The 22,205-nt window shown below is 52.9% G+C and overlaps 1 protein-coding gene across 3 annotated transcripts in view; it reads right to left on the bottom strand.

The window, feature by feature from the left end:
- Positions 1-311: 311 nt before the first annotated feature.
- The window catches only part of STARD8 (StAR related lipid transfer domain containing 8), a 40,911-nt gene continuing 19,017 nt past the window's right edge, over positions 312-22,205 (bottom strand). For 2 of the 3 annotated variants that reach the window (XM_059156989.1, XM_059156990.1), the window contains exons 2-14: positions 13,709-13,780; positions 11,484-11,565; positions 10,463-10,526; positions 7,894-9,308; positions 7,107-7,280; positions 5,901-6,060; positions 5,258-5,456; positions 4,390-4,600; positions 3,989-4,103; positions 3,505-3,729; positions 2,253-2,470; positions 1,976-2,152; positions 312-1,824 (exon numbers count right to left, since the gene is read on the bottom strand). In XM_059156989.1, the coding sequence (XP_059012972.1) occupies positions 1,707-1,824; positions 1,976-2,152; positions 2,253-2,470; positions 3,505-3,729; positions 3,989-4,103; positions 4,390-4,600; positions 5,258-5,456; positions 5,901-6,060; positions 7,107-7,280; positions 7,894-9,308; positions 10,463-10,526; positions 11,484-11,565; positions 13,709-13,780 (3,230 nt within the window). In that variant the 3' untranslated portion in view covers positions 312-1,706. The remainder of the gene's footprint in view (positions 1,825-1,975; positions 2,153-2,252; positions 2,471-3,504; positions 3,730-3,988; positions 4,104-4,389; positions 4,601-5,257; positions 5,457-5,900; positions 6,061-7,106; positions 7,281-7,893; positions 9,309-10,462; positions 10,527-11,483; positions 11,566-13,708; positions 13,781-22,205) is intronic. The other variant, XM_059156991.1, reaches the window with a different exon arrangement.

Genomic DNA, 22,205 nt, shown 5'->3' with positions numbered 1-22,205 from the left:
TAGGGCTACTGTTAGGATGCCTGCGGTCATGATTGTGTGCCACACAGACTGGAGACCCTGGCCAGATCAAGGGATAGGATAGAAATCTGTGGCTTCTGCCCACACCCTGGCTTCTGGGAGTCCCACATTCCCCACCCCCAAATCACCTCCCAAAGAGAAGAACTGAGGCCCTCCCCAATCCTACCGTGGCCTACCCCCAAATCCTACACCAGTAATGTTCACAATGTCTGACACTAACACAAAGGCCACAGTTGTAACCTGCCCTTGGTCCCTAACCCATCATCTCAGGGAAGACAGCCACACAACCAAAGTCCATCTCTAGTATTGCTTTATTGTTCTGCTGAGGGGTCACATGGTTCCTGCCTTCAGCCCCCGTCATCTTAAATGCCCTGTCCCCCTCAGGCTTTCCTGACCCCTGCTCGCACCCACGGATTATAATATACTCACAACAGAATACGTGTGCATATACAGATGTGCATATATATGTATCTATCTATATATATATATACACACAAATACATATATATATATTCTGGCTGTACAGTATTTATAGGTACAAATAAAATAGGCTTAAAAATTACAGCATTGGCTGGCACCCATCCCACTCCAGTTTACTGAGCTGAAAGAAAAATGAAGCACCTGTTGGCATTTGAATGTCATTTGGAATTCCACATAAGCCAAGATGGCTGCCGGGTGGGGATGGATCAGGTTTAGATCAAGCCGCAGCTGGCTGAGGTGACACTCGGCCCTTCCATCTGGAGGACCAGCTGCCTGAAGCAGGCGCCAGGTCTCTGCTTGATGATGGGGCTCTTGTGTCAGCCTGTTACCACAGGCAGGAGGAGCAGGAGAAGGGACATGGACACAGATATGTGTCTCTTCACTACTGTCTGCTTTTGCTGGGCCTATGTAGTGGGATTGAGCCCATTTGCTCTCCAAACATAAGAGTATGTGACCAAAGGCCGCACAGGACACTGGCGAGTGGCAGATAAAGTAGGGGGCCCAAGCCAGGGAGACTGGTTCACTGGTATCCTGAGACCTGAGAAAGGGAGCCCCCTTTCACCCCCATTCCCATATCCCAGGCTGCCCCAAACCATCCTGCTGCCTACTGCTAGTGCCACTCTTTAAATCAGCCTCGTAAAAATCAGTATCGTATTGACACAAATCAAACAGTTCACGGTGGTTGGGCTGCCCTGTGCTCACCTTCTCTAATTCCCTTTCTCTGAAAAAGTCAGTTCAGAGCCAAATATTAGACCCAAAGGCAGGATCAGAGCCTCCTGCCAACCTCAAAGGGAACTGAGCACCCAAAAGGATGGCTTGGCCTCCCTGAGCGGCAGAGACCTGGACGCACACCCTGCTGTCTATCTCCTTCCCCCTGCAGGTGGGGGAGCTGGCAAGGTTTCAGATGGATGGTGCCTTGTTGTGGGCCAGTAGTGTCGCAGCAGTCGTCTTCTTTGGAAAATAACTCCTCCCTCTTAGGAGGACAGAACACGGGCTCTTGGGTGCAGGTGGAGTAGAGTCAGGACACTTGAAATTCTCTTCCCCTCCCTTATACATGTGGAAGAGCTTCAGGCAGCCAAGGGGACAGGAGGCTGCCAGATCAGCAAGGGCCGGGCTCTGCCCCTGGAAGCAACACATGAGGGCTGCTCTCCTCCCCTTACCCGCTTTCTTTCTCCCTTGGTGCCAAGGGGCCTGGTATGGGGTGAGGCTCATAACTTTGTCTCAGGGCCAGCTGCCTGTAGGGTGGGGAAGGAGTCCCGGATCTTTGCCACTTCCATGGCACACAGGTGCCCAAAGACTTTGTTGTACCAGTCAGGAGAACGGCCCCTGTGGAGGTAGAAGCAGGCCAGCATGAGCCATGGTTATGGCCTGGAGCCCTTGCCCAGAGGAAGGAAGAAAGGACTTGCCCTCAGCCCCCTGGGACAGACGGCATGGGACAGAGGTGGGGAGAGTGCGAGGGCTGCAGGTGACCCAGTACCTGAGATCAGCACGGCAGATGTGAGTGAGCCGGGAGCGACCCAGGCCACAAGGCTCCATGAGGTACTGGGAAGTGAGCATCATAGCCCGCACCCCTGACTCTGGCACCGGTTGCTCAGGATCCAGGGACTGGGAGACTAGCAGGCAGCCACCACGGGGCAGGTCGGAGCGCCACATCCTGCAGGAAAGGGACATGCACAGTCAGGTTCCTGGCATCCATTCCCGGTCCACCTCCCTAGTCCCCCATGCGTAGCAGGCTGCCAGCCAGAACCCCTCACCGGAGCACCACAAAGTCACGGCAGGGATGGGGCGCCATGCTGTCGGTAACATAGTGGTACAGCTCTACGCCGGGCATCAAGGCCTCCAACACCTGGGCTCGCAGCAGGTCCTCGTCCCAGAGGGCCCTCTCCCGCAGAACACGGTGTAGCACCACGGCCGGAGGGGCTGCCACCTCAGTGGACACCTTCCACACACGCAGGGGGTGCCCGTCTGGTGCCTGTGAGCCATGGGAGTGGGGATGGGGGACAGCCGTCAGAGCCGGAGAACACCCACTCTGCACCCAGTGAGCCATGGGAGTGGGGATGGGGGACAGCCGTCAGAGCCGGAGAACACCCACTCTGCACCCACATCCCCCGATTCCAACCAGGCTGTCCTCATTTTATCTCCTGAAAATGGAAGTCTTGCAGGGGCACTCTGCTAGCCCTAGCCACATCCAGACAGGTAGTCCCTTTGTGCCCTGTCCTCTCAGTCCTTTCTGGATGTCTGCTTCTCCACCTAGTCAAAAGCACAGAGAGATGTTGAGACGCACATCCTCTGGGGCCTACTAGGCTCTACCATGAAAGGGACACGGGGCTTAGAATTCCTGGAGGTGAACAGGAAGAGAAGATGGTGATCGTCCTGAAGGAACTCACCATTGAGCCCAGGCAGGAGGCCAAGGGCATAGCAATCAGAGCCTCTCGTCCCCATCCCATAAGGAAAGTTTCACTATGACTGGCGCAAACAGAGCAAACCTTGGGCTTGCAGTCTTACTTGTCATTGCAATTCAAGAAAGAAGATGGCTAGTGCCAAGAGAACGACAGAGAAGTCATCTCCAGTTTGGGACATGACAGGAGGCTCTGAATGAAGGAGAAGGCATATCAAATCAAGGCTTCCTGTGGCTTGGTAATGCTCAGGCCAGGTCAGCCCAAGTAGCAAGACGGCAGGGGCGGAAGCACAAAGGTGCAAGTGTGAGGGGCTCAGCACGGCCATAGTGCAGAAAGATACGAGAAGCGAGGCTCTGCAAAGAGTGAAATGTCTGCAGTGGGGCTTTGGTACAGGAATTCTGGCCCATGATGCCCAACAGAGAGCCCCTGGTCTCATCAGGGTCCTGGTTCCTTAAGGTCCTCGACTCTTCCAGCTGACATCTTCCAAGGTCAAGCCAAGGCATGCTGAGACTGGCAGGGTGGCTCCCTCCCTGGGGCCTCTTCACCTCCCTGTGTGCACTGCCCACGCTACCCGCTCCGTGGCAGCCACGGGCATTGTGTTCCTTACCTTCCTGCAAGCCAGCTCCGTGTGCTGGGGCCCTGGCATACTCATCCAGCCCTTGAAGCGCTCGGCAGCATCGCGGAGCAGCTCCTGGATGCTCTCCTCCATGTAGAGGCTCATGCTCACACCTGCAGCTTGGGTCCGCCGCAGCTCGGCCAGGGCTGGCCCAGGAGGACTGAGCTCAGCTGCGCTGTAGGAGCCACACAGTTGCAGCACCATGTCCTGGGGGACCTGGGAGAGCACACACACACTGGGGCCATGGGCAGCAACAGAAGGTTTGGGGCCCATCCATCCCAGAACCCATGGGATCTCTCAGGTCCATGTTCAGGGCCACTAGAGAGGTCTGGCTGTAGGAGTGAGGTAGATAAAAAACCTGATAGGACAGGAGTGGGAAGTTGAGGGGGTATGTGTCAAGCTGGGCCCTGCCCCTGACCGGGGGTGTGAAGCTCTGTTCTGGTGGTTCCCCTGATCTGGGCCTAGGGTTACTCACTTGGAAAAGTTTCTTGCAGTCACTGATCATGTGTGATAGGCCCTGGGTGGCAGCCATGTTCTCACTCAGGTCCCTAGGGCCTGGCCGGCCAACCAGGCTGCGTTTGCTCCTGATCCTGGAGGGCAGGGGAGGAGAGGATGGTGCATTGGCTCAAGACAATATGGCTGGCTTCAAGCGCCCCCCCCACCCCAAACCAATCAACACAAAATAACTGCAACCCTTTAGAAGGACCTGCTTTGAAAACATCCATGCAGTCCCAGGCCCCTGAAGAGTCAGGCTGACCCCTTGTGGTGATGCCTGGGAACTGAAGGGCCAGCCCTAGAGGGCCTGCCATCCAAAGGGAGCCAAACCCTCCAGCTCCCACATCACACCGCGCCCTACTACATTCTGCCCTTTTTCACCTGGGTGAGGGGTTATCCTTCTTGCAGGCGTTGAGATGGAAGATGGAGGGTGCCAGGCACACGGCTAGGTTGCCGGCTGTCATCTGGTTTTCCTCAGCAGAGGCAATGTCACTTAGGAAATAGAGCAGGGTCTGTAGGACCTCTCGGTTCTCATCAGGGAGCAGCAAGGTGGCAGCCTGCGCTGCTGCCAACCACTGATCTTTGGGGAGGACTGTGAGAAAGGAATGGCAGAAGGGCTTTCTTACACCCCTAAAGCTTCTGGCAACAAATTTCCTACTTCTAGGAATGCAGAGGGCACAGCAGTCCCAAAGGAAGTCAGTGAGAAGAAAAGGTAAAGATGGGCTCTGGGAGGTCTCTGGGTCCTAGACCAAACCCCACTCTAATGGACAATGTACATTTAGGGAAGCCCCTGTCATTCCTCAGGGCTTTAGACCATCTTTCTGTATAATGGGTTTGGGGAATAGAATGTAGTCTCCCGGGGTGCCTGGGGGGGGCTCATCCATTAAGCGTCTGCCTTTGGCTCAGGTCATGATCCGGGGGTCCTGAGATCAAGCCCTGCATCGGGCTCCCTGCTCAGCAGACAGGCTCCTTCTTCCTCTCCAGCTCTCACTGCTTATGTTCCCTCTCTGACCATCTCTCTCTCTCTCTCTGTCAAATAAATAAATTAAATCCTTTTTTTTTTTTTTTAAGAATGTGGTCTCCCTTCAAGGGTGGGAGGGCCTTTCCAACTCCAGATAGCAGATCATCCAACGAGCTCATTCCTATGTATGGCTAGATTTGCCCACATGGGGTTTATCTCTCACAAGCCCCAGGATTCTGGGAGCTTGAGAACGGGGCAGGCATCTGGCGGCAATTGCAGGTGACTCACGCTGGTAGATCTGCAGGAAAGTGGTGGTGAGCTTGCTGGTGAAGATAGGCTCTGGTAGGTCCCGGAAATATTGCTTCAGCAAGTCAGCCACATCATAAGCTGACTGGCCCTCGTAGCAAACATTGTCTGGGGACATCTCATTCATTTGGCGCAGGTTCTGGATCCTGGACTTCACCCCCGACTTGCGGAATATGCCCACCTGGCCCATGCAGGAAAGGAAGGGAAGGAGACGTGCAGGGCAGGGGTGGGGTGGGGAGGAAGATTATGATGAGGCCAGGCCCAGGCTGGGTGTCAGGAGTGTAGTCCACCCCAGAGACTTCCAAGCTTGCCAGGCTTCCTGCCTGGAAAATGGCAACACCAAAGAGAAGGGTTGTTACAGCCTCAAGGTCAAAGAGAAAGATAGCTGTAGCAGGAATGAGCAGGAAAAGGACCTAGGCTAAGGCAGGTTTCCACAGATGGCGCCTACAGTGCCTGGGCCAGAAAGAAGTGGTCAGAGAGCTGGGCAGAGGGGAGCTTCAGCTCAGGAAAGTCCAGAAAGGTTTCTCGTGGGCTAGAAAGTCCCCAGTGGTCCCCCCACCCAGTTCCTTGGCCTTGGATTTCTTCCCCAGGGCTGTCTCCCTGCAGGTCCCCCAGTAGGGCTCACCTGGTCCAGGCACTGGCTGCGCAAGTAGCGCATGGCTTGCTGGATGCTCTGCGGCAGTGGCTGGCCTGTGCGCTGCACATGTACAAGGGGCGGCACCCCAAACACGTGCTGGCCCCGGTAGTCTGGGCTCTTGTTCCTTTTCATGAACTTGGGCACTGACCTGTTTGGGGCAGTAACAAGAGGTCCACTGAGAGCCATGGGCCCAGTCCAGATGTAGCCTGGAGACTGTGCAGTCTCAGGGGTCTCGGGCAGGGATGGGGGGGGTGGGGTAAGAAACACACCGTGTCCCCAGGGCCAACACTCCCTGAGCACCTGTTCAGGGCCCGGCCCTAGAGAGTCCCAGAGGAACACAGGGAGCTCTCGGGCTGCTTGAGGGGATAACTGCATCGACAGGCAGGGACACTATATGTGGTCGGGGGTGGAACAAGCAAGAACTTAGGGGAAGACCTACGAGGAAGGGGAACCATACCTAGTGGATCAGAGAAGCCTTCAGGGAGGGTGTGGGCATTCAGCAGGCTCTTGAGGGACAGGTAGGTGTTGTCCCAGAGAAGAAATGGGGAAAAGGTATTCCAGGCAGAGAGAAGAGTATGGACAAAGGCAAAGAAGCAGGGGAAGAAAAGAGTATGGCATATTGAGGGAAGAGCAATGACCCCAGTGGCCTACCTGGTGGCATTGCCTGAGGGCAGCAGGCTAAGGAACCCAACAGCTGGGGCAGGGCCAGAACATGAAAGGGTCATGATAGGAAGGAAGCTGGACCTTCTTTGGTTCCAGCAGTGGTTGTGGGGGAGGGAAGAGGGAGACGGGGGCACGAAGGGTGTTTATCAGGAGAGCAGCAACTAAAGCTGCCTTTCAGGACAATCTCACTGGTGGCAGCCTGGAGGCTAGGATGGAGGAGGTGTGGCTTGAGGACCTAGGGTCCCCTACCCCCACTCCTCCTTGCACACAGCACACACATGCACACACATCCCAGGAGCACACCCCCCCCCATACACACACACAGACACATGTGCAAGCCATGCTGGCCTCTCGGGCCTCAGCCTCTCCAGCTGCCTGGCACAACCTACCATTACTGGCTTCTGGGCCCCTCCTACTTGTACCCACCTTCTGGGGGCTGACCCTCCCAGGGTCCTGGATTGGGAACAGGGAGGGAGTTGGGACCTGGGCAAGAAGCTCCCCACCAACCCTCTGTGGCCCAGGAGTGCTCACCAGACCCATCCTGGCTTGTGGGGCACAGTGTACTTCTCCATGAAGGCAGTGAGCCGCAGCAGTGAGCCCTTGTGCAGGAGGTGGATCTGGCCGGCGAATTGGCGGTTGATCTCCAAGGACTCTGAGTTGAGGCTGGGCCGGTGGGAGTTCTGGAAGCTGTGCCAGCGGAGCTTCCTGATAAAAGATAGGAGGTGGGCCAAGAAGGCCAAGGGAACAGGTGCAGATAAATCTTAGGAAAGTTTGCACTCTTCTGGTCCCTTTATTCTCCCCCAAAGAAAGCAAATGCGGGGAGATATGACCACTGTCAGCACTGCTACTGGGCCCCCAGGTGAAAAACTGAACGCCAGTTTCCAGGGCTGTCTGGTGGCCAAGATGCCGTCGGGGTGGGTGGCCCAGAGCTGAGGCCCATCTAGGGCCATCTAGGGCCAATAAGCAGCACCATTACTCTGCTTCCAAGACTGCAGCAAAGGGGCTGCTCTGAGAACCCAAGGTGGCAAAGCTGGAGATGAGAGACCATCTTCTCTAATACCTTTGATTGGCACATGGGGAAAGCAAGGCCCAAAGAGGAGCTAGAATTTGCTCAAAATCACAGCAGAGGCAGGCCCTGAACTTAACCTGGAGGGAACACAGACCCTGCCCCTGGGCCTCAGGACTAACATACTGGCTTGAGGGAGAGTTGTATGAGGGAGAGAGGGAAAGGAAGAGAAGGAGGAGGAGGGACGGGGATGGGGAGAGACAGAGAGACATGACAGAGTCCTCTGTCCCCACCCCTGCTCAAAACTCCCACCTGCAGGGTCTAGTAAGCGAGGCCCCAACGCCTGAATCTCGTCGTTCACGTGGTGCTGATGCCCGAAGTTCAGCTGGTGAGCCTCTGGCCTCGGGCTCATTCACGGAGGCTCCACTACTGTCCAGTTCACTGGAGGAGGCCACGGTGTCAGGAATGGAGTGTCCTTCTTCCATAGACAGGCTGGAGACTGAGGTGGGTTCCCCACCTGAATTCGCCTCCTGACCATTATCTTGGGCTGGACCCAGGGCCTCAGTATCGGCCTCAGCCTGTGCCTGTGCCAGGGGCTCAACCTCAGCCCTAACCTGAATCTGAGCTGGGACTACTGGCTGGACATCAGCCTGGTCCAGGGCCGAGGACCCTTGGCGGGCTGGAGCCTCCACCTGGGCCAGAGCCTCAGCTTGCCCTCCGACCTCAACCATGGCCATCTCTACGGATGAAATGACTTCCTCCTCTTCTTCCTCCTCTTCCTTCTCTCTAGTCCGCAGGTCTGGGTAGATGGCCTGAGACCAGAGTTCCACCCGTTGCTGCAGCCCCCACACATGCTGGAGAATGTCATCTAGGTGGGCATAGCTGCTGCTGCCCTCCTCCTCCTCCTCAGCTTCAGCGCCAGCCAGGACAGGCTCCACTGGGTACAGCTTGGGCATGTTGTCATAGATGCTGGCATGGCTGCCTGTGGAGCCACAGGAGCCCCGACGCCCCTCACAGCCCCGGGGCCTCCCTGGCTGCCAATCTGCCAGGCGGTGTCCGTCCTCAGGAAACAGGCTCTCAATGGACAGGGAGCGAGGGAATGTGCCTGGTTTGTGGTCCCTGGGCACGTGTACAAGGCAGTCACCCTGGTGCGCCCGCTGTGGATGCTGAAATGCTGCCACAGGCCAGGCCTCCCAGGCCCTCGGGGTTGCAGCGCCACCGTCACCAGCTGAGGTGGCCGCCCTGTTCTTGGCCTTGTAGAATCCAGCAGAGAGGAAACTGCGGCGACTGCAGAAAGAGGAGGGTTTGCTGGTCTTCTCTAAGGTGGCTGGGCCACGCTCAGGCTCTGCTTGCTGACCACAACCCTTTTCCTTCCGCCTGAGAGATTCAAGGTGCTTAAGGAAGCTACGAGAACGGTGCTTCTTGGCTTTGTCCCGGGGACCCTTTTGGCCCTGGGTGGGGCTAAGGAGGAGCTGATTACTTGGGCTGGGGACATGGCAGGGTGAGGGCAGGTCCTCTGGCTCCAGTGATAGGCCCACAGTGATGGCTGGCAGGGAAGTGGCACTGAGCTCTGTGAGGACACTCTCACAGCTGGAGGTCCCCGGCAGGCCAGGGCTCGGGGGGGCCAGCAGGTCAGAGGACCCTCCGTGGGACCAGAATTTACTTTTTTGCTGGACAGCCCAATGGTTGCTGATGGTACACTGCTCTTCTTCTTCTGAGTCTTCATTCTGGGGACGGAGCCATGGGGTCAGGTCAAGTCAGAGAAGTCCACTCCCCAAGCCCTTGTTAGTACCCCCAACACTCTGCCTCCAAACTCTTGGGGGACTTTGAGGCAAAGGGCCCCGCTTTCTGACAGAGGACATGTCCTAGGTGGGGAGCTGGCTCTGGAAGCAACAGAATAAGATGGGGAAACCCTGACCCACAAATGAGAAGCCACTTGCCCAAGGTCATACAGTAGCATGCTGTGAGTCAGTGAGAGAGCCAGGGTTAGAATCCAGGTGTCTTGACCTCTTGTCCTCAGCAGCTCCCCAAGCCTCTAGGCTATGGTCTTAGATTAGAACTATGTAATGCCAGAACTGGAAGGGGATTTTAATTCTCTCCTTTGCAATATGGGGAAATCAAGGCCCAGAGAGGGGAAGAGGCTTGCTCAAGGCCACTGAGCTGTTGGTGGCAGAGCTGGGACCAGGTTCCAGGGGTTTCCTGCTTCCCAGTCCAGCTTAGCTGAACCTCCTGGCTCCAGATCTCTAGTGGAGAAAGCCCTAGAAGAAACCTATGAAGCCGGACCCTACAGAAGGACGAGGTCATCAGGGCTACATGTGGACTGAGGATCTTCTCCGTCTCTTCAGTCTCACATTGGTAGAGTCAGAAAGGCCCCTTGAGGCTATTAATGCTCCCCTCCAGTTCAGTGCAGAGATGGGGAAAATGAGGCTCAGGGGTATAAGACCTCATGGGGACATGGCTGGGGATCTTGACTCCTCAGCTCATATAGACTGTGATTTTTCTACCACATTATTCTGTCTCTGCTCCCTAGGCAAGGATTTCTTGCCATCACAAAGCAGACGAGGCAGATAGACTTCCCTGAGGAAGGGCCATCACTGGATCAGGTTATGAGTAAACTCAGTGGGGAGAGGGGTACCAAGGCGGGTGTGTGAGGCCATGGGCCAGGGTACTTGTTCTCAGACTCCAACCTCTAAGCCACACTTGCCAAAACACAGCAGGATCATAGAGTCCCTTATACTTCACTCCCAGGCTAGACCAAGGCACTGCTCTGTACACCCCAGAGTCCCAGGACCCTGGAGCTACTTTTGCAAGTGGTCTGCATATATCCTGGGTTCCCCCATGGTGCCACAAGTCCCCAGGCCCTACCCTTGTCATGACTCACTTGCTTGCTTTGAAAGTGAACTTCCAGTTTCATTGAGGCACAATTGTTCAAGGTCATCAGCCTCCTGTAAGGAAAGAAAGTAGCACTCAACCAAGGGTCCCAGCCAAAGCCTGCAGGGAATGATCTACCAAGACAGTCCCAAGATGCCATCCACTACTTTACATGCTTGAGCCATCAGAACATCTCCAAAGACCTGGTGTTCAGGAAGCTTTCAGTGCCAGACACAGTGCTAGGGAGATCATGGCTTCTGTCCTCTGGGAGCTCATATATGCAAATAAACCACGACAGACATGGGGCAAGTTTAAGAACAGTATATAGGGAGGTACAGCAGGCATACAGAGGGTGGGACAAGGAACTTCCGCAAAGGGGGATGGGATTCGGAAGGAGAAAAAGAAAAAAAAAACTGGGAACTTCTATCCCAGGCTTCCACAAGAGGCTGTGACAAGGTAGAGAGGAAAACAGTCAGTAAACAGACCAGTGCTGGTATGACAGAGGCGCTGAGGCTGATACGGTTGGTCAGAGCCCAATTGCAAAGCTGCCTCGTGTTTAAAAATCTTTACTTTCCTCTGTAGGCAGCTGCACACACCAAGCGGAGGGGCACCTGCTTGGAAGCTGAAACTGGGAGCTGTAGAGAGAGAGTCTGGATCAGGGTGAGGAGGGGAATGGCAGGAAGGCCAGTTAGTAGGCTACAGAACTGGATCCAAAAGGTTGTGGTTTGGCCTGAAACACAGCCCAAACCAGTGTAAGCAGAGGGGGGACAAAGCAGAGGAATGTCTGGGGAATGGAACTGAAGGGAGAAAATGAATCAAGGCCAGATCTTGGCTCTCTGGCTCGAGTGCCTGTGTGGCGAGGAGTCACGGACACGGACACAGAAAACAGAGTGAGCAGTATGACTGCTGCAGAGAAGCTTTGTTACAGGCTGGGCTCCTCCTCTGGTGAAAGGGCTGGGGACTGATTCTTTCCCAGGAAAGCCCACAAGCCGGGCCTTGACTTCTCAGGCCTGGCCCCCAGCGCCCCCTACCTGCACAGGGCCCCCAAAGAGTCCTCGTCCAGAAAACCGTGGTCCTTCTTCACAGAGCCAATATCCAGAGGAAACAGACCTTCTGTATGGCGGAAAAGAAGCCAAGATGAGTCACGGTAGTAGTAGGTCAGAAACTCAGTGCCAGCAACCCTTGAGGAAGAAAAAGGGGAGGCCAGGGAAGAGAGGAGGCTGGAAGGCAAAAAGCAAAGCAGAAGGAGCAAGCCTGGAGTAAAGGAGAAGCCCAGGGAGCTTGGGGTTGACCATCAGAGGCAAGTCCAGGGTTGAGGGAAAGGAGGGTTGAGCTGGATGAGAGGACCCAGCAATAAGCAGGTCCCTGGGAGATGGCGGGCCCGAGGACTTGGGTGACCGTCAAGAGCCAAGCTCGCCCCCCCCCCCGCCCCCAGTCCCCTTTGAATCCTGGGCTACTCAGACAGGGAACCTCTTTCCAGGCCCAAGGTGAAGTGGGAGCAGGGAGAGAGTGAGGACAGAGAGGGCAGTGTGCAGCCAAACAATACCTCATTTCCTCCTACTTGTCCAAACAGGAGAGCCCACTCCCTAGGATGTAGGAAGGGGAGGGGAGAGAGGAAGGAGTAGGGTCGGAGGACAACGCATCCAGGAAATCCCACACCTCTCTGCCTGACTGCCAAAAGAAACCCACTTTCTCCTTTAACTGACATTACCTGAGCACCTACTTGGTGCCAGCTACTGGGGATCAAACAGTGAATGAGATAAAAATGATCCCTGCCTTCATGGAGAGACCGTGTGTGGAACAAGATAAGACAGTTCTAAATGCCACAAAAAGACATTAGCCAGGATGATAGGGCCAAGGAAGGCTGGCGGGGTCGGGGGCACTCATAGAGAGGTGACTTCTGAGCCGAGTCCTGCGGAGTAAGAGGGGGCTGGCTGGGCCAAGAGCCTGGGAAGAGGATTCCAGGCAGGACTAACATTAAGGCTCTGAGGAAGGGAAGGTGTGAAGGAGTGGTAGGAAGGAGCCTGGGATGTAGCAAGCAAATGGAAGGGGACTAGACAGAAGTTGGGTGACATAGTCTTGCTGGCCAGAATAAAGCATGTGAGCTTACCCTCATTCTGAGTGTGCCAGGAAAGCAGCAGAGAAATGACAGAGTGAGGCCCGGGGTCCCTCTGGCTGCCATGGGCTGATGAGAGGCGAGAGAAGGGGGATGCAGGAAGGAGGCTGGTGCTCTAAGACAGGAGAGCAGTGATGGTGGGTTACAAAGGAGGTGGCAGCAGAGGTGGTAGGAAGTGGACTGATTCGATATATAGCATGGAAGGAGAAAGTGACCAGCTGGAGGAGAAATGGAGGATGAAGGAGAAAGAGGACTCAGGGGTGATTCCTGGCTGTGGGGCTTGAGTGCACGGTAGTGCCCTAAGGAGATGGAATTGAGACCTGCTCCATTTGAGATGCCTATCAGACAGATGAGATACTGAATTGGCGGTTGGCTAGATGAATCTGGAACTCAGGAATGAGGTCTAACAGAACTATTTGGGAAGCACCAGAAGATACGTGGTACTTGGAGAAGGATCACCTGGGAAAGAAAGGTGGAGAGGGAAAAAAGGCCAAGATTGGGCTCTGGGATACCCCCAACATTTAGACACCAGTTAGAGAAAGCAGAGTCTATTATAAGAAGACTTACAGTGGCAGCTAGAGAGAGGCAGCCAAGAGAAGCGAGTGTTCCAGAAGCTGAAGCGAGTGTTCCAGAAGCTGAAGTGAGTGGCCAACTGCACTGAAAGCTCTTAAGAGATTAAGACTGGGGAGGGATCACTGAATTTGATCATGTGCAAGTCCACAGCGACCTGGACAAGGATTGTTTTATTGGCAAAGTGGGAGTGAAGGTAGGGTACAGTGGGAGGTGTGGGAAGAAGAGGGAAAGTTAGAACAACAAATATAAACAACTCTAAAGAAAAACAGAAGAATGAAGGGAAACAGAAATTCTGGCCATGCAGAGGCTCAACCCTCAGAAGCAGTATAGTGCAAGGGCCCCTGGTTGAGACAATGTACTTGAACATAGAGGTGACACCAGAGCTTAGGAGAGCCAATCAGAGTGACCCACTGGAGATGATGGGGTCGTGATGGGAGCAGGACCAATGTTCACAGCTTCCTGTGTGGTTGGAGAAAGGATCTGATTGGCCTCATTTTAGAAACAAAAAACAAGAGGGATAAGGCAAGATTTGGGGGTAGGGAAAGGGGAGCAACAGAGTAGCCTTACCCTCAAAAAGCTGCGCATACTGAGGGAATCCTGTCGCTCGGAGCCACTTGCATGCTCTCTTGGCCTCAGCTTCTAAAATGGAACAGAGGGACAGGAATAGGCCAAGAAATGGGGTTAGCTGGGTGCTGGAATGGAGCCACCCTGGGTGTACACTGCCTCACCTCGAGTTCTCGTGATCCAGAAATGGCAAGGAGAACATGGTGAGGTCTGGCATATTCGCTGCTAGGATTTACCTTCAGTTTCCCACACCCAACCCTCTGTATGTCCTGGCACACCCTTCTTGAGCCTCACTCTCTGCCTGTCCCACTGCTCCTCTCACTCTACCATACCTACCCAAGAACAGAACCCACCAGCAGCAACCCCCAAGAAAGGAAGGAGTCAAGGAGTACTGCTGGGGGAAGAAGCCACAGCTGTGTCTTCACCTTTCCTTTCTTCGGGAAGCTGTCCCCCTTCCATGGCCCTGGGGAGGCCATCCTACTCCAGTCAGGGATACAAAATATTCAAGGATTAGCCTTCTCTTTCCCACCATTATTCTATGTAATATTCCCCAGCACTTTGATAACTGAATCTCACTTAGCACACACAACATGCCATGAAGAAGGTTGTATTCTCTCTATTCTATGGCTCTCTAGACAGGTTCAGGAAGGGAGGGACTCCTCCATAGTTTCACAGTTGACCAAAGTAGCAGTGCTGGGGCCAGAGTTCAAACTCAGTCTGACTCCTCCTCAGGGCTCCTACCCTTCTGATCTGGCAGCCTCCCCGGTGCTCACCCTCCCTGGCCACACATCATCATCGATTTCTAGCCCTCCCTCCCCGGGGAGCCTCCTGGGACTGCTCCAGCTCTCCCCAGTGGTTAGGCCTATGTGATATAATCCAGTGCTGATTGTCCTGATAACGCAGTGCAGACCTGTGGGAATCTTAGAGGGCAGTGGTGGGATTAGCTTCCTACCTCTGTGCTGGGAAGGCTCAGCACCCCTACTAGCCTCAGCAGAGACATGCACCTGGACTAAAGGAGGTTGGGTGGGCTGAATACCATCAGCAAAGCCCTGGTCCTTAGCACCCATGACCAGGGGACTCCAAGGAGACTGGTGAGGTTTCTCTGAGACTGGGATAGCTCTTGCTTTCCAGGGCTTTCCTGCAGGAAAATCCAGGATGAGGCCCTAGAAGCTGGGACCGGAAAGTTAAAAGACAAAACAGTACTTGAGAGAATGCCGGGTGGGGAGCCAAGGGAGGGAAGATGACAGAAAGGTGGAAGCTGGTTAGAAAAAACAACAGGCTTCTCAAGGGTCACACACTGATGGGGATTTGAGGAGGGGAGGGGAGAAGGCTCTGGCTCCCCTGACAGCTTTGGGGGCAAACAGGAGTGTGGTGGAGATGAACATCTGTGCATTTCCCAGAATGAGGGCCACCCCCAGCATCTCCCTCTGCTCACAGTTGCAGCCAAGTCTGCTCAGGTCCATGATCCATGAATATCAATGTGGGATGGCACTCCTGTACATGCACATGGACAGGCCCCTCAGTCTGTGCATGCAACCGAATCTGTGCACATGCACATGTTTTTTGTTACTGCAACCTTCTAACCTATGACAAAGATCTAAGGGTCATCAGGACTTCTGAGAGGTCCTGGAAGGCATTTGTTTCCACAGAGCTCAGCCAGCAGTCCCCCAGACCCCCTGGCAGGGGGCAATGCAGGCCTGGGAGAGGACTCAGGTCTCTAGACAAGAGGCAGTCTGGGAGAACTGTGCTAAGAGCTGCTGGAAGGGACTTTGCCTCAGCCCAGGAAGCATTTCAGGGACATGGTTTTGCTGTAAGGACAGTTGAGCCAGTTGCCATAACCATCTCCCTGTCTTCTGATCCTACCACAGCCCCAGGAGAAGGCCCTTATCCATCCTCAGAGCCCCTGCCAGAAGCCAGCTCTGCTATCCCATCATCAGGACAAAGAGAAGGTCCCGAAGGAGGGATCTGCTAGGAGTTTCCAGAAAGGCAGGCACAGAAGGAAACAGTCACCCCTAAAGGACCATGGGTTTGGGATGGCCACCCCAGGCAGGGCTGTGAACTCCAGAGATAGGCCTGCATGGCAAGGACACACCTTCAAAGTCCACTCAGTCCTTTGTGGTTAGCGGCAGAACAAAGAGCGAAAGGAAGGAGAGAAGCACTAGCCTGTCCATGACTCCTGGGCTCCTTCCTAAGCCTGAAGGAGGTGGGAGAGTGCAATAATTAAGTGTACATCTCAAATACCTGCACAATCTACCCAAGCCACGGAGGCAGAGCCCACAGGAGAGTGGCGAGCCACCTGCTCCTCTTGTGTTAGGCTCTAGCCAGGGTTGTTGGGAAGGAAACAAGGTCACACAAGAGGGCACCAAGTTCTTTCACTGCTACCTAGAGCCCTCAAGCCTCCTGCTATTCTATGTGTGATCCCTGGACCGGCAGCCATCAGTATCACTGGGAACCTGGTTAGAAATGCAGAGTTCCAGACCTACCGAATCAGAATTGACATTTATTTAACTAGATCCTGAGTTGATCTGCATGCACATTAAAGTCTGAGAAGTACTGGCCTATATTACCTAGCTCAAGGATTCTCACCCTTGGATGCATATCACAATCAGCTAGGAAGCTTTAAAAAATACCAGTTTCCTGGGTCCCCATCCTCAGAGGCTGATTTAATTGTTCTGTGGTGAGATTCTCCAAATCAACATTTTTTAAAAAGATTTTATTTATTTATTGGAGAGATCTAGAGAGAGAGAGAGCAGAGCGGCAGGCAGAGGAGAGGGAGAAGTGGACTCCCCACTAAGCAGGGAGCCCGATATGGAGCTCGATCCCAGGATCCTGGGATCAGGACCTGAGCCGAAGGCAGATGCTTAACTGACTGAGCCCTCCAGATGCCCCCAAATCAGCACTTTAAAAAAGTTATAGTATGGGACATATTGAGGCCCAAGAGGCTTTTCCAACTCCCACAGTTATTTGTGTGTCACAGTTGAGACTATAACCTTCATCTTTTCTTTTTCTTTTTTTTTTCAAAGATTATTTATGTATTTATTTGACAGAGAGAGTGAGAGAGAGAGATCACAAGTAGGCAGAGAGGCAGGAAGAGGGGGAGGGGGAAGCAGGCTCCCCGCTGAGCAGAGAGCCCTATGTGGGGCTGAATCCCAGGACCCTGAGATCATGACCCAAGCTGAAGGCAAAGGCTTAGCCCACTGAGCCACCCAGGCGCCCCTTCTTTTATATTTAAATTCATTACTTAACATACAGTGTTATTTTAGTTTCAAGTGTACAATATGACGATTCAACACTTCCATGCATCCCCCAGTGCTCATTACAAGTGCCCTCCTTAATCGCCATCACTGATTACAGCCATCCCCCCAGCCACCTCCCCTCCAGTAACCTACCTCCAGTTTGTTTTTATGGTTGAGAGTCTGTTTCTTGCTTGCTTGCTCTCTCTTTTTCCCTCTGCTCATTTGTTTTGTTTCCTAAATTGTCTTTCTCTGACTTATTTCGCTTAGCATAAGCCCCCTAGCTCCATCGATGTTGTTGCAAATGGCAAGATTTCATTCTCATTTATGGCTAGGTAGTATTTCACTGTAAGTGTGTGTGTGTGTGTGTGTGTGTACACACACCATATCTTCTTTATCCATTCATCACACTTGGGTCGCTTCCATAGCTTCCCTACTGTAAATAATCCTGCTATAGACATAGGGTTGCATGTATCCTTTTTCATCTAGTGTTTTTGTACCCGTTGGGTAAATACCCAGTAGTGTGATTGCTGGGTCATAGGGTAGTTCTCTTTTTAACTCTTGAGGAACCTCCACTCTGTTTTCGAGAGTGGCTGCACCAGTTTGCTTTCCCACCAACAGTGCAAGAGGGTTCCCCTTTCTCCACATCCTCACCAACAACCGGCGTTTCTTGTGTTGTTGATTTTAGCCATCCTGGCAGGAGTGACATGGTATCTCCTTACAGTTTCGGTTTGCATTTCCCTGATGGTAAGTGATGATGAGCATCTTTTCATGCACCTGCTGGCCATCTGGATTTTTCTTTGGAGAAATATCTGTTCATGTACAACCCTGATCTTTTCATTTCCTGTCCAGTTCTCTTTTCCATGGAGTTATGCCACCTGCCCTCAAATGCCAGGGAAACCAAGGGCCCACACTCAAAGGAACCAACTCCATGTCCCCTAAATTTTTTCCACCCTTCTGATAGAGTAGAGTTACAAGACTGAATTGAAATCCTGGTGCTACCAGTCATGAGCCCTCTGACTTTGAGCAAGTTATTTAACCTCTGTAAGACTCGGTTTCCCCCTCTGTAAAATGGAGGTAATAGAGTCTACTTGGAATAGCTACTGAGAGCATTAAGTTAAATACTAAAGAGGGAGAAAAAAAAACAATAACCAAAAACCCCTGACACATAGTATAAATACTTGCAACTAACTGAAGGGTCTGAAGGAAAAAGAACAAACAGAAGAAAGAGACCCAGCTGGCATTTCCTTTTGGGTCTGTAAAGTGACTGCATCCACATTACTGTCAAAATTATAGCGAAATGGCTCTGGGAAGTGAGGTTAGTTAAGAGGCAGACATTTCAAAGAGGCCACAATAGCTCCAAAAGACAAAGGAGCCAAGGAGTTTGAAGCAGGGCTATGGACTGAATCCCCAGCAAGTACTCCCTGGCAGGAATCTGGAGAATGTAATGGGTTATTACCCAACAGGATGTCAGGGACACTGCCTCCCAGCATTACACCACCTCGTGGAGGTCGGGGAGGCCCTAAGGCTCCTCCCAGATGAAGCAGTCAGAGACATATGTCTTGGTGATTAAGGACTGAGCTAAAGTACTTTGCGTTTACTCCTCCCACCCACCCCAGCCTGCCCAGGCTGGGACCAGAAGTGACCACTCACCCCAAGCAAGTCCACTCCCCTGAGGTTAGGGCCCAGGTGTTCCAGACTCAGAATTGCCTTCTGTGCCTGGTAGGGAGAGTGACACCGGGCAGGCCGATGCAAGCGATGAAGGAATGTCTGTGTCCCCTTGTCCTGCTTCTGTGTCCAGATGTACAGATTTTAGCAGTTTTCAACTGCTATATTTTGCAGGCTGTGCTCTGGCCAAGGCTAGGATGATGTGCTGGGACAGGTCAGGAATGGCACTCAGCTGGCACAAGCTGGATTCCACAGAGATTTAGGCTCAGACTCTAAACCTGGGGATGGTCCCAGGTGATCTGAGCCATAAGAATCAGAGCCAGGGGCATACTCAAAAGCTCCAGAATCAAATTAGGTCTCAAGGCCATGCCCACAGGTTTCCTGGAGGGAGTGTCAAAGAAAAATGGCTGAACAGCAGGAGAAGGTTTTAGAGGTCAATGACAGGATCTACACCTACACTTAAACAGGCCATGTACCAGGAGCCTCTTAGCACAGAGCTCTCTTCTATTTTGAGAAGGAGAGAACGCAGAGAAAAGCATTTCTGTTCCCAAGAAATGCTGCATGAACAAGGGTAGCTTACACACTCAGGAAAGGGCGAGCAACATCTCCCACGGAGGAAATGCAATCATGCTCCAAGATGATAGATAAGTGAGTCGAAGAGCGAGCTTTTTCCCATCAAGCCAGCTCCCCTACTCGCTGCCTAAGTCACTTTAGCCAACTTGCTTCTTTCCCTAAGCTTTGGATTTTGAACTAGGTAGTGATGACCAAAAGCTTTCCTGCCTACGTCCATGGTTATTGCATGGAATGGGTCAGGTTTTGCCGGGTTTTGAAAGTGGCTGTATGAAAGTTATCATTAGAGAGCACAATTTTTGTTAAGTTTACTTGAACTTGCCCCCCCGCTCCTGAAACTATTATTACATTGTATGTTAACTAAGTGGAATTTAAAGAAAAACTTAAAAAAAAAGACTCCTTGACCTTGGTATGCACACATTCACAGTTGGTGAGCCTCAGCTCAGATTTTGTCCTACTTTTTAAAAAGTGAGCATGAGCTAGGAGGGGAAGAAAAAGCAATTGCCAACTAAGTTTAGGGAAGTTGGGCCTCACCTAGCCAATATCACCAACCCCACCCTCTTCATGCCACATTCAGGGGACTTGAGTCCTTCTACTTTGTGGTCACTCAGTGGGCTATGAGAGAGCTGCTCAGACCCCACTCTGCCTACTCTTTCCCAACCCAAAACCCATCTCCAGGCATAGGTACCAGGTAAGACTCAGAACCCAGGACAAGCAATGGGTGGATGTTACAGAGGCCCCAGTCAACAGGATCCTTGTTACCACCAAAATAGTAACCTCTCAACTCAGACCACACATTATATAGTCTGAGAGTTTTTAAAAATTCCAGGACCTGGGGGTTAGTTGGGTGGCTCCCTCGGTTAGGCTCAGGGCATGATCCTAGGCAGTGGTGACACCATCATCATCATCATCATTGGGATTCCCTGATCAGTGGGGAGTCTGCTTCTACCTCTGCCCCGCCCCCCACCACTCATGCTCACAAGCACATGCATGTGGATGTGTGTGTGCTCTCTCTCTCTCTCTCTCTCTCTCTCTCAAATAAATATATAAACTCTTTTTAAAAATTCCCATGTCTGGGCCCCAGTCATTACCAATTAAATTAGAATCTATGGGAAAGCTTTCATTTGTTTTTGAGAGTTTTCTACATGATTCTTGAGTGCAGGCAAGAAAGAGCACCACTGCCCTGAACAAACACAGTCAGCCAAAAAGCCACAGCATAGGTCTCTGGAAAGATTCTAGCCAGAGGCCAGACTCAGGCCCATTCTAATCACTGGTCCATGTTCTCTCCAGGCCCCAGACAAGGAGCAAGAGAGCCATGAGTGGTAATACAAATGCATGTGGTGGGACAGGGGAGGGCGAGTCTGTGGGTGTCTGTGAAGGTAATTTAGTCAAACAGTTAGCTGTCCTACTCCATAAAGAATCTTTCAGCAAATGTGCCAATTTCCTTTACCTTACTTTGCTTTATGTTTGGAAAAACATCTCCTTCACTGGCCCTCACTGTAGGACGAGTGTCTTCCAAACAAGGTCTGGGATCAGCATGGTCTCTCCCAACTTTAGTGAGCACAGGAGGGAAAGCCAGCATTCTGAGGGAGTAGAGAAAGACCTGGGATGCTGATGTCTGTGTGACAACCCAAGTTTCCGAGGTAGACTTTGTAAGGTCAAGCTGGTATTCCAGGTAGGCAGAAGCCCCCCACCCCACCCCACCCCGGCCCCATTACTATAGTTGGGAAATGCTAGGTCTTGGCAAATGGCTTCTTGGCCCATTTCTCTTGGGAAATGCAAAGCCCTCCTCCTTTTCCCACCTTCACTCCCAGAGAGGGATCCTGTCTAAGGAAGAGATGTTGTCTTTCTGGCAGGGGGCTTGGATCTCACTTGGCCTCAAATGCTTATTAGCAGCTCATTTCACCCTCCTGTAAGGATATAAGCTAAGGAGCCTAGGCCACAAGAAGGGTGCCCACCCAGCCTTGATCCCTGGATCCCTCAGAGGTGGGGCTCCATTCAAATTTGCACAAATGCTGCAACAGGTGTCTGTTTGGCTATCCCCCACCCACCAAGGGACAGAGGGAGAGGAGCTCTCACAAGGGCTCATACTAACAGCTGTAACAGCTGTCATGACTTTTACGACTGCCAAGACTTCACTTCCTGACCTTGAATGGGACATTCGGTGGGGGGGAGGGGTCTGCAGTACCCTGTTCGGCGGGACACTGGGTATACTCGTCTCCCCACTACTGCTGCTCATAGCAGGAATGACAGTTCTTACTTGATTCTCATGGGCGAGGGGGGCAAAGGGAGAGAAAGCAGCAACACCAAAATAGCTCTCATCCCACATCCCAAACCCCACAGGAGGCAGGGGCACAGGAAAGGCTGCTGGATTTTAAGCAGCCAGCTTGGCTGCGCTAGCCACTGGCTGGCCTCAAGCCTGTTAGGTCACAGGCAGGACATGGGGCCCCTGCTGCACCTGTTGGGATGCTGTGTCAATCTTAGCCAGAGCTGCAGCTGGATACCAAGCTCCCAAGCCCATGCAAGGGAGTCTCCCCATCAGAACTGCAGCACCACCGACACACACAGCCCAGGAAGGGACAGTACCATGCGGCTGGGTGGCAGCATGTTGAATCCACTGCATCTTCCGGCTGACTAGTGGCAGTTTGACACGTGCGGCTCTCCATTCAAATAGCCCTCTCTCCTTAATGCTACATGTCTGCACCAAAGCCACAGGACCTCAGGGAGTCTCACCCAGGGACAACGTTATGCCCTGGGGGACCTTTGGCAATGTCTAGAAATATATTGGCTCCAGGACAGTCGCCACAATGAAAGAAAGGCAGACTCCAGTCCTGAACTGTGACCCCAAGGTCAGTCTCCACCTTACCTGGGGGCCTCAGGCAACCACTCCTTGAAGATGTCCTGAGGGATGAGGCAAAGACTGGATGCATGATTCAGTGGAGGTCCCTTGTCTGTGGAAACACTGATCCCGCAGGTCAGCCAGGGACAGGTGGCAGTTTGAGTTGAGAGTTTTTAAAAACATGGAAGTT

The sequence above is a fragment of the Mustela lutreola genome, chromosome X (assembly GCF_030435805.1).
Source record: "Mustela lutreola isolate mMusLut2 chromosome X, mMusLut2.pri, whole genome shotgun sequence".
Classification (NCBI taxonomy): Eukaryota; Metazoa; Chordata; class Mammalia; order Carnivora; family Mustelidae; genus Mustela; species Mustela lutreola.
This window is presented reverse-complemented; position numbering and strand designations above follow the sequence as displayed.